The 12,237-nt window shown below is 43.0% G+C and overlaps 1 protein-coding gene across 1 annotated transcript; it reads right to left on the bottom strand.

Annotated features, from left to right (window-relative positions):
• Positions 1–571: 571 nt before the first annotated feature.
• Positions 572–11,495, bottom strand: capg (capping actin protein, gelsolin like). Its single transcript, XM_003224194.4, has 10 exons — positions 11,268–11,495; positions 8,653–8,684; positions 6,118–6,290; positions 5,696–5,850; positions 4,558–4,725; positions 4,275–4,424; positions 2,840–2,932; positions 2,350–2,482; positions 1,741–1,829; positions 572–730 (listed from the first exon to the last, which is right to left on the bottom strand). The coding sequence occupies exons 2-10, from the start codon at positions 8,673–8,675 to the stop codon at positions 665–667; spliced, it is 1,050 nt and encodes a 349-aa protein (XP_003224242.1). The 5' UTR covers positions 8,676–8,684; positions 11,268–11,495; the 3' UTR covers positions 572–664.
• Positions 11,496–12,237: the final 742 nt, after the last annotated feature.

Here is a 12,237-nt window from a genome sequence, read left to right as displayed (position 1 = left end):
ACTGGATTATATGAAGTGTAGGCTCATATTGAGGAGCCCCCAATGGCACAATGGATTAAACCACTGAGATGCTGAACTTGCTGACCAAAAGGTTCAAATGCGAGGAACAGGGTGAGCACCCGCTGTTAGCCCCAGCTTCTGCCAACCTAGCAGTTCAAAAACATGCAAATGTGAGTAGATCAATAGGTACCACTCAGACGGGAAGGTAACAGTGCTGCCGGCCACATGACCTTGTAGGTGTCTACGGACAACGCCGGCTCTTCAGCTTAGAAATGGAGATGAGCACCAACCCCCAGAGTTGGGCACGACTAGATTTAATGTCAGGGGAAAACTTTTACCTTTTACCTAAGCTCATATAATACAGTTCAATCTGCATTTTATGAGTCTACACTGAGAATATAATACTCGGTGTAGACTGTGTTATATGACAATGCAGATGGGGCCCAGGTTGTTTTGGATCATTCCAGAAAGGTAGTGAAATGGCAAAGCAATCTTCTACACCAGCTCTGCATTTGTGCTTCAATGGCATTCATTCCCATGTTTGCTTTATTACACTGCAATAAGCACAATGTAAGACACAATGACTGGTTTAATAAGGCAAAATGGTTGAGGCAAGGTAAGGCACATGCGCAGAATATTATTAGGTCAGGTGTGGACTCGAATTTCATTTCCAGTTTATGAAAAATTGCTTGAAGAGAGGACTTTCACGGCCTTGGGGTAAGATTTCCACCTGGAACCAGAATGAAAGCAATTGAGATGAGGACACTAGTGAAGACAGACACAATGCTGTTCTGTTGCTGTAGTCAACTTGTGCTGGCAGGACTGCTGACCTGAAGGTTGCAGGTTCAAATTCACAAAAGGGGTGATCTCCCATCTGTCAGCTCTAGCTTTCAGGGACATGAGAGAAGCCTCCCAGCAGGCTGGTCCCCTGGGCAACGTCTCTGTAGATGGCTAATTCTCTCACACCAGAAGCAACTTGCAGTATGTTCTCAAGTCGCTTCTGACATGATAAAAAAGCATATCTGTTTTCCTAAGCTCTCACCTACTCTTAAGAGAGGTGTCAAGTATTTGGGACACCGAAGACCATATATTCTTCACATATATGAGAGCTGAACTGGTGGTGATCTTTTAGGGAAGACTGTGATGGCATGAGAAAAGGCAAAATTCCATGGGAGGAAATATAAGCAATGACACTGAAAATAAGAGGCCTAGTATCATTATACTGTCCTGAGATTAGATCTGGGCTGTGTTTAAATCCCCCACCCGCACCTCATCAGCATACAAATGCCCGCATTTTACATTTATGGAAGTTTTCGGAAGAATATGCACTGTGTTAGTTTATTTAGGAAGTTAGCACATCAATGATCACCTCCAGCTGTTCCAGATAGCTAAATTGGTATACAAAACAGAGCTTGTAAAGAAGAGTGCCATCATCCTGCATCCAGCAACTGCTCCTGCATCTTATCCTGATTCTTTGACCTTAACACACAGGATTTGTTTCCATTTCAAATTATCTATATTGTGTTCTTCTCAAGCTGTCAGATGTGATGGACTGGCAGGGATCTTCTCACCAGTATGTCAGGGACCAACCCCATATTTTTGTCTATGAGCTACAACTTTTCCTTTGTTTCCTGAAAACACTTTGGCCCAGCAGCAGCTTTGGGATGCGAATTCAAGTAGTACCAGTTAACATCCTTGTTATCATTTGGATTATCCATTTGTGCAACCTCTGTTTCCTACCTGTGTATTCAGAGGATATTTCATCTGGGAGATGAAGTTTTCTGACACCTTCAGAGCCGCTTGCTGTTCTTGTTCATTGGCTCTAAGGCCTGCGAAAAAGGGGGAGGAAATAGAACAGGTTAGAATAGAAATACAATAGAGTCTCACTTATCCAAGCCTCGCTTATCCAAGCCTCTGGATTATCCAAGCCATTTTTGCAGTCAATGTTTTCAATATATTGTAATATTTTGGTGTTAAATTCGTAAATACAGTAATTACAACATAACATTACTGTGTATTGAACTACTTTTTCTGTCAAATTTGTTGTATAACATGATGTTTTGGAGCTTAATTTGTAAAATCATAACCTAATTTGATGTTTAATAGGCTTTTCCTTAATCCCTCCTTATTATCCAAGATATTCGCTTATCCAAGCTTCTGCCGGCCCGTTTAGCTTGGATAAGTGAGACTCTACTGTACCATGAATTCTTGTTTAATGTTGGGCAATCAGAGCTAGTTCCTTCTGGCAAGGAATACAGAAAACATAGCCCAAAAGAAAACAGACTGGAACTTTCTAGATAAGTTTTGCATTTAAGCACATTTCCACAACTTTTATCCAATAGAATTTACCTTTCCAAACATAGATCTTGCCACATTGGCCATTGTCCAAGATGAAACAGTCATCTGTGATGAGTTGATCCTGGCGGAACGGACTGGATTCAGACACCTTTGTCAGGCTCATTTTCCCAGTCATATCGGAGACCTGAGAGTTTAGATGAAAAGAGAAACAAGATGTGCAAGACATACAGCATTCATGTGTTCATTCATTATGGGAAACGGGGAGTGTTTTTCCGAGACTCTTACCAGGACATTTCTCCACTAACCACCTAACTGGGACCAATTTTGTGTCCTAGAGTGTTTCAAAAAGATGGAGCTGATTTGAAATCCCAGCCATGAACCGCTCATGGATGAAACATTTATCACTTGAAAGAGTGGGGCATAGAGTTTTAAGTTATTTTTGCTAAATGCCTCTCCTCTGTACAAACAGCTGTTCCAAAAATGACAACCCTGCAACATAGGCCCAAGACTCAATTTTCAGATTTGTTTGTTCCGTGTGTACCTTGTATAGCACAGCAGCCACTGCATTTTTCTGATCTGCAACAGCATCATCTTCAGGTCTACCCTCTTTCAGAGGTGGTTTAGGGCCCAGCACCTAGGAAAATAAATACCAATTATTACCAATTATTATCTTATAATAGGTTACTTTCCTGCCTTGGTAGCCCAATTCTCAGTGTCTCCTTGATTTTAATCTCCATCCTATTGAAATTGGACGCTAGTAGTGCAGTGCAGTCTGGCACAAAGCATTGTATGACTTGAAACACATAAAATAATAATAATAATAATAATAATAATAATAATAATAATAATAATAATTTTGCAGGTTTGTGATCCCACCAGTTCTTTGCATATGCCTCAAGTACCACCTGCCAGCAGCAAAGAACTGGTGGGATCACAAACCTGCAAAAGTACTGGAAAATGAGCACGCAAAGATACTGTGGGACTTCCGAATCCAGACTGACAAAGTTCTGGAACACAACACACCAGACATCACAGTTGTAGAAAAGAAAAAGGTTTGCATCATTGATGTCACCATCCCAGGTGACAGTCGCATTGACGAAAAACAACAGGAAAAACTCAGGACCTCAAGATTGAACTTCAAAGACTCTGGCAGAAACCAGTGCAGGTGGTCCCGGTGGTGGTCGGCACACTGGGTGCTGTGCCAAAAGATCTCAGCCGGCATTTGGAAACAATGGACATTGACAAAATCACAATCTGCCAACTGCAAAAGGCCACCCTACTGGGATCTGCACGCATCATCCGAAAATACAGCACACAGTCCTAGACACTTTGGAAGTGTTCGACTTGTGATTTTGTGATACAAAATCCAGCATATCTATCTTGTTTGCTGTGTCATCATAAAATAACAATAACAACAACAACAACTGTAGTTGGAAAAAGCAGGGGGGAAAAATATGGCTCTAGCTAGTTGGATCCAAACGACGACAACAACAACAATAATAACAATGTATATTATAATAGTAATACACTTTATTTATATTCCGCTTTATCTCCCCGGAGGGACTCAGAGTGGATTATAGAAACACATAATTGGCAGAAGCTAGGGATGACAGTCGGGAGCTCACCCCGACATGTGGCTTTGAGCTGCCGACCCTCTGGTTGACAGATTTCCTGCAGCTAGCAGTTTAACCTGCTTCACTATCAGGAGAAGGTCTAGTATCTAGTATTTTCTGTGGGCGAGCAGACTGGTAGATGACATATGCTTTGTATTTTTTAGAGCTGATGGGGGAAACTGGTAGAAATTTTGGAATGAACAAGTCAAACATACCTAGAAACAGGCATAAAAATGTGTGTTGGCCATCACTGTCCTCATCATTTAAGTTGTCCTTTTTGCATCCATTCCAATGTTGAGATGTTCAATAATGTCCATGCTCCATCTAGCACCGGATACAGTTCCCCTGTTGCAATGGTCTTACCGTTATCATCTCAGCTGGCTCTTCACCATCTGCAATGATCTCCACTCGGGCTCTCCCCTTCCTCTCACTGTCCCGAATCGTAGTGGCTAAATCACGAGCTTTGTTGCGCTCCAGGATATTGGATTTTGCCCCACACCAAGTAAAGATGGTCTAAAGGAAAGGTTCAAAAGGTAGACACCCAGATGGGATTCATGGCCACATACATATCTGTACAACTGCAAAGTGTTTGCAGAAAAGAATACATCTCCTTCCTAACCTGCACTTTCGTCCCTTCCAGACTCACCTCTCCCAGGTCCATAATGAAGCAATCACCAGTGTTGAAACTGGCCCAGCTCAGTTCCCTTTCAGTGGCCCGGATATTCTTCTTCCCTTTCACTTGGTACAGTTTGTGGATGGGTTGAGGTCCTTGGCTGGCCTGGGCTTTGTTAAAAGCAGATTCCACCCCACCTTCCTATGGAGAAGAGACAACGGGGTTGAGCTCTACCAGTGAAGATCAGGGAGGTGAAAAACTTAATTTTCAATACATTTGTTGAAAATTCTAAGACACTGTTGTCGAAGGCTGTCATGGGTTTCTGTGGGTTTTTTGGGCTGTGTGGCTATGTTCCAGAAGCATTCTCTCCTGATGTTTTGCCCACATCTATGGCAGGCGTCCTCAGAGACTGTGAGATCTGTTGGAAACTAGGCAAGTGGGCTTTATATAACTGGAATGCCCAGGGTGGGAGAAAGAACTTGTGTCTATTTGAGGCAAGTGTGATGCTGCAATATTTATATCCCGCCCTTCTCACCCAACAGGGGACTCAGGGCGGTTTACAATAAAACGCATATATAAAAATTATACAGTGCAATATAAATCAGTTAAAAAATTATTAACTTACATCAGTATTCATAAAACACATTATAAAATACAAGTAGGCATGTTCAGTTAAAAAAAAAACTGGGTCTGTCGATTGAGTTCAGCATACATGATAATAATTAACGCTGCCAATTATTCAAAAGCCTGGCCCCATAACCAAGTTTTAATCTTCCTACGGAAGGATAGGAGGGAGGGTGCCTGCCTGACTTCAATGGGGAGGGCGTTCCATAGGTGGGGAGCCACCACTGAAAAGGCCCTGTCTCTCGTCCCCGCCAGCCGCACTTGTGAGGCTGACGGGACCGCGAGCAGGGCCTCATCTGATGATCTTAAGCTTCGAGGTGGGTCGTAGCGGGAGACACGTTCGGACAGATAAACTGGGCAGGAACTGTTTAGAGCTTTATAGGCTAAAGCCAGCACCTTGATTAGCATTGAATAGCCTTGCAGCTTCAAAGCTTGGCTGCTTCCTGCCTGGGGGAATCCTTTGTTGGGAGGTGTTAGCTGGCCCAGGTGGGCCACTTCAAGAGGATCTGCAACTTGAAAAAAACAGGTCACAATGAACTTCTTTCACCTGATATTTGATGCCATGTGGGAAGTACTCCATAAAAATATCTGACTCGTTGCCCTGTACCTCCCGATATTGGATCGGCTTTTCCTTAAGGAAGGAGTTAAGGTGGGTGGAGAGTAGGGCACATGCGCCCTGTTCGTCTCGGGAGGAATTCTGACCTGAGGAAAGAGGAGAGAGCGGCCATCATACAGTTAAAGCTTCTAAATCTAAATAGCTCAAACTACAATTTCCAGGATTTCATACAGACTTTGGCCCTCCAGGTGTTTTGGACTTCAACTCCCACAATTCCTAACAGCCGGTAGGCTGTTAGGAATTGTGGGAGTTGAAGTCCAAAACAACTGGAGGGCCAAAGTTTGCCCATGCCTGTCCTAAAGGGTCTGACTCAATATCAGCCGCCTTTGTACATTTCAGCCTGTGCTGCTTACCAATCCAGATGTGCACACTGGAGTGATCGTCATCTCTGTTGTGAAGAATCAGATAGGAATCCCCAGTGTAAAAAATGCCTCTCAGTTCTGGTGGAACAGGCACAGGCTTCATCTTCTCCACTCGCCAGATGTGCAGGCCTGGTTCCTTGACCGAAGCATCAAAGGGAGAGCCGCTGCAAGGTAGAAAGGGGAAAAGGTGATGCTTTGAAAGTGGAAAGGGTCAGTAGGAATGATGAAAAGTCAGCAGTTTGATCCTGAGTGTGATGAAGGTGTATTGGGAAAATATAATACTTGTATTGGAAACTATATATCAAATGTAATCATATTAGAAATAGGAATAGGAAAATATGTAATCACCAGCAGATTGTGTGCATATAGCCCTCAAAAATACACTCTACCTAGCAAATAACCGTCTCCCCATAAGCAGAGACCAAAGTTCACCCTAAGTGCCAGAGACATATGTCAAGTGTCAACAAGAATAGATAAGCTAATGGACAAAAGACAAATTAAGGCTTTTAGGATGTCAAGATAAGACCTGGCGCCATGTAGGAGTGCTAATGGCTCCCTGAAAGCTAGGATAAGGGGGAATTCCTCCATTAATGGGATCTCAGAAAGCCTAGATAGAAATTCCTTAGATAAGGCCTAATGGAGGGTCAGAGGTCTTGAAAGTAGCCTATATTTTAGGAAAATGCAAAAGTAACTTTTAGTAAAGTGCAAAGTAAGACTTTTTTTGACACTAATTGGTGATGGATAATGTCTATATGACGTAGGTAGATGGAGGGAAAAAGGGTATATAAGAACCTGTGTTTCTTTGTTCCGTACCTTCGCTTTCCTAATTAAAGGAGAAAGTCTTTTTCCTTATTGCTTATTCTCTCTGGCCACTGAGAATAAACATTTTTTTCTACAGCAACCAGAACTCTCTTTGTCTCATTACCTCAAACCTTTGTCTGCCATTTCAGGTGGAGGTGAACACCCACTGTTAGCCCCAGCCCACCTGTCCACCTATCAGGTCAAAAGCAGAAATGCGAATAGATAAATAGGTACTGCTTTTAGTGGAGAGGTAATAAAAGGTGCCCTTAAGGACATCAATCGATTGGAGGAAGCTCATCAGCATGGAAGATCGAGTGACAGCACCCTCGCCCCCATGGCCAGGGTCAAGCACAGCCTCCAAGATGCCGGAAATAAGAGGGGGAATAACTGCCTTTACTTCTGTTTATGTTTGCCTGTCCTTGTTAAGTATATAATTGGCACTGAATGTTTGCCGTATTTGTGTATTTGGGGTGAGAAGGGTGGGATATAAATTCTGTAAATAAATAAATACCAAAAGCAGTGATGTCAAATTTGCAGCTCTCCAGGTGTTTTGGACTTCAATTCCCATAATTCCTGACCATTGAACAAGCTGGCTAAGGCTCCCAGGAGTTGGAGACCCAAACATGTTTGACATCTCTGACCTACAGCCATTAGTGCCTAAAGGAAAGTGGATTGAGAAACACTTGGCCGTGTCCCTATAGCCAAGCGTTACGTAAACACATCATCTGGTGAGTTCTGCAGAGATCTCAGTGGCCGATATAATCATTTTGCCTCTGGCCTCAGACTGACCTAGTTGCTTCTGCAGGGCCTCCTCTAATGTATATGTATGCGATTATAATTACTAAAATAGTCAATTGTTCAAATTAACACCACACAGTCCACATTATAAACACCAGCATGGGAGAACTTCCATAGGATTTGGTTTAAATGTTGAGGGCACAAAGATGGGCCAAAGTCTCATCCAGTTCTTTAAATTATTCAGTAATCTATCAGACAGCACAGTTATCACTTTCAACACACACAAAAAGGAATATATGCCTTACAATGCTCTGTATTCTATTACTTTGTACTTCTTCAGACTGCCTCTCCTGCCTTCCCGGCACATTTTTCAATTGTCCTTCCCTTTGACTAAAATGAGTTCAACACAACATCCTTATTCTGTTTTTTTAACACAAAACCAAGTATATCTTCAGTAGTTTAAGTGCTCTGTACTAACAAAATAGTAGGTAAAAGTAAAGGTTTTCCCTGATATTAAGTCTGGTCGTGTCTGACTCTGGGGATTGGTGTTCATCTCCATTTCTAAGCCAGAGAGTTGGCTTTGTCCATAGACACCTCCAAGGTAATGTGACCGGCATGACTGCATGGAGCGCCGTTACCTTCCCGTCGGAGCAGTACCTATTGATCTACTCACATTTGCATGATTTCGAACAGCTAGGTTGGCAGAAGCTGGAGCTAACAGCGGGAGCTCACCCCACTCCCCAGATTCGAACCACCAACCTTTTGGTCAGTGTTTTAACCTGCTGTGCCACTGGGATGAGATCAATTGAGTTAATGTGAAATACAAACCCCAGCAAGCAACACTGAATGTTTGAAACGCCAAGGTCCATCAGCTGAAGCCAGATCCAAAGTGATGGCCCAAGTTGGTGGACCGGTCACCTGTTCTAATTTAAGCACTAGATAACAAACCGCATTTTGTAACGAATACATTTTTAAAAAGTGAATTACCTTTTAGGGATTGCTGTGTACATGGTGAAGTTCTGCAGAGAAACAAAAATTCCAGTTAGGTTCATCAGGCATGAAAAAGAACAGCCTTTGACAAAGATCACAACTCTCTTGTATGAATGGAAGAGCTACAGTTCCTCTTGTAATTTTGCTAGTGTGGCAGATGTATACATGGATATCTCTACTTTTCACTTTAAAGCAGGATGCATGTCGCTTTTTGAATGACTCTGTGTAGAATTCTCCATCCAGAGTAAATGCTGGTCATACTGGCTTGGAGATTCTGAGAAAGGTATTTCAGAAACAGTAACTTCCCCAAGCTTTGCCCAGTGTTGCCACACTTTGTGATAGGAATACCTGCCCGTCTGGCACAGTATTACCTTTGTTCTGAATGGCAATACCTCCTCACAATCTCAGTCAGAACTAATGATCCTTTTACTGCAAGATGGGAACAGCTTTCCAAAAATGTCTCACAAACTGAGGATTTGCTGCAACTTTTTATGGCAATAGGTCTCTTTTCTTTTGGCTACAAAAACTCCAAGAATGAAATAAATGAAAACACAGGGGAAGATAATGCCAATGTTGAATCTCTGGAGGCAGGGCAAAGGGGAGAGCCTCTTACTTTTTGGATTGTCCTCCGTTTTCCCCTTTCTAAAGAAGGGCAACACTTGAAAGGTCTTATACATTGCATTACAAGACTGCCCCGGAGTGTGGTGGAGGCTCCTTCTTTGGAGGCTTTTAAGCAGAGGCTGGATGGCCATCTGTCGGGGGTGCTTTGAATGTGATTTTCCTGCTTCTTGGCAGGGGGTTGGACTGAATGGCCCGTGAGGTCTCTTCCAACTCTATGATTCTATGATTCTATTATCCAACTAACAAATTGGGATGGAGGCGTCTATATTAGTGGAGTAGAAAATTTGTCACAGGTTTTAGTTAGGACTTTAAACAAGTTACCAAACACATCACCCAACCAACAACAGCACTCTGGATGGTTCCTTTAAGGTTTGGACCAAAACAGGAATTGACTAATTGATCTGCTGATATGAGAGCTACCAGCTGCTCCTGTCCTTCTACACATTTCCTCGTAAGTGAAGGATGTGAGAGATGCAGGAGGTTCTGGGTTACCTTTTCCAGGTAGGACATAGAAATAATTTTGCTTGAAACTCTGGATGGCTGTTGGTTGTTACTGTCAGCAATATTAAGGTAGGTAAAGGTTTTCCCCTGACATTAAGTCCAGTCGTGTCCGACTCTGGGGGTTGGTGCTCATCTCCGTTTCTAAGCCAAAGAGCCGGCGTTGTCTGTAGACACCTCCAAGGTCATGTGGCCGGCATGACTGCATGGAACACCATTACCTTCCTGCTGGAGCAGTATCTATTGATCTACTCACATTTGAATGTTTTCGTACTGCTAGACTGGCAGAAGATGGAGCTGACAGTGGGAGCTTACTCTGCTCCCCAGATTCGAACTGCCAACCTTTCGTTCAGCAAGTTCAGCAGCTCAGTGGTTTAACCCACTGCGCCCCCAGGGGCTCCCAGCAATACTAGTAAAGGTTTCCCCTGACGTTAAGTCCAGTCACATCTGACTCTGGGGGTTGGTGCTCATCTCCATTTCTAAGCTGAAGCGCCGGCATTGTCCATAGACACCTCCAAGGTCATGTGGCCGGCATGACTGCATGGAGCGCTCTTAACTTCCCACCAGAGGGGTACCTATTGATCTACTCACATTGGCATGTTTTCGAACTGCTAGGTTGGCAGAAGCCGGAGCTAACAGCGGGCGCTCCCAGGATTTGAACTTGGGACCTTTCGGTCTACAAGTTCAGCAGCTCAGTCCTTTAACACACCTCGCCATCGGGGCTCCTCCCAGCAATACTAAATTATTTATTTATTTATTTATTTATTTACAGTATTTATATTCCACCCTTCTCACCCCGAAGGGGACTCAGGGCGGATTACAATGAACACATACAGTAGAGTCTCACTTATCCAACATAAACGGGCCGGCAGAATGTTGGATAAGCAAATATGTTGGATAATAAGGAGGCATTAAGGAAAAACCTATTAAACATCAAATTAGGTTATGATTTTACAAATGAAGCACCAAAACATCATGTTAGACAGCAAATTTGGCAGAAAAAGTAGTTCAATACGCAGTAATTCTATGTAGTAATTACTGTATTTATGAATTTAGCACCAAAATATCATGATATATTGAAAACATTGACTACAAAAATGCGTTGGATAATCCAGAACGTTGGATAAGCGAGTGTTGGATAAGTGAGACTCTACTGTATATGGCAAACATTCAATGCCAACAGACAAACAACATATATAGACAGACACAGAGGCATTAGATTAGCTAAATATCAAACATTTGACTCAGACTAAAGTTGTTTCCACACGAGACAGACATGTTTCAAGTATTCACACACTTAATGAGACATAGCAAGCAAAAGTGCTAAGGACTACATGCAGTGTTTTGTTTTGTTTTGTTTTGTTTTTTTGCCAACTTCTTTGCTTGCTCTTCTCATTCTTATTTATACACAAAGCCAGGGTCTCCACACATTCCTTGTCAAGTTTGTAACATTTGCATCCAATCATAGAAGAAAGTGTTGTATTCACACTCACCAAGGTTGTCTCTGCTTCAAGGGAAACTCTTCACAAGAGGGAAATCCCACCGGCAGCCTCTGTTTCAAGGGAACTCTTCACAAGGCAGAATGCAAAATTAGATTCACTGGGTGGGGCCCTTCCTTGCCTCTCTCTAGTCAATTTTTTTATTGCACCACTTCTTTGTGGCTGAAGGGAGTGAAAGAAAAGAAAACGCAGAAGAAATCATCTGTGGTCAAAGGAAGAATGACTCACTTTACTTCTGATTTGCTGTCACCCAGGAGTTTCCTGTCATGTGTTCAGTGCATTGCTTTGCACATGTTTAGCCTCTGGCCTTCCCGGCATCAGTTTGCTGGAGGGCCCTGCCTAGTGGTGTCAGCGCACCTAAAGCTATGCCCCGTCATGCAGCATCTTGCCTGTTGCTCAACCCATATACTCCACGGAGTTGGTGTCTTATGCAACCTACAGGACGAGGAAAGTTACAAACATCTTGCAATTTTAATCAAGGGAAATGAGAGACTTCAGTAAGAGAGGAAACACAATCGGCTCATGTTCCAGTCCTCCCAGTGACACGCTGTTTCATTCCAGTACATTGTGCACACCTGCATTCAAAGCCAAGCCACTGTGACAGGAAAATATTTACAGAGATGCTGGTCAACAAAACCACCAGTGCTCTTTTGTCTCCTCGTATCAGTGGACTCAACTGAGATTACAGGCGTTCCTGTTCACACAATAACAAAGGAAAAGGTACAATAGCGGAAACTGATTCCGCAGAAGGTATCGCCTCACCTACTTTGCATCTCTTGTTTTACGCAATCACTGCTAGAGGCCCAGTCACGTCACAAAATGTTAGTGCTGTGATTTCACTTTAACTGCCATGATTCAGTTCTAGGAAACCCTTGAAGCAGGGAATTTATAATTCTCCAAATGGGAATAAATGTTCTGAATATGGGTGCATTTGCCTGGGTGTCTTGATAGCAAGCTGGTACTC

The sequence above is a fragment of the Anolis carolinensis genome, unplaced genomic scaffold (genome assembly GCF_035594765.1).
Source record: "Anolis carolinensis isolate JA03-04 unplaced genomic scaffold, rAnoCar3.1.pri scaffold_8, whole genome shotgun sequence".
Lineage (NCBI taxonomy): Eukaryota > Metazoa > Chordata > Lepidosauria > Squamata > Dactyloidae > Anolis > Anolis carolinensis.
The sequence above is the reverse complement of the archived record's forward strand: the minus strand, read 5'-3'. Positions and strand labels throughout refer to the sequence as shown.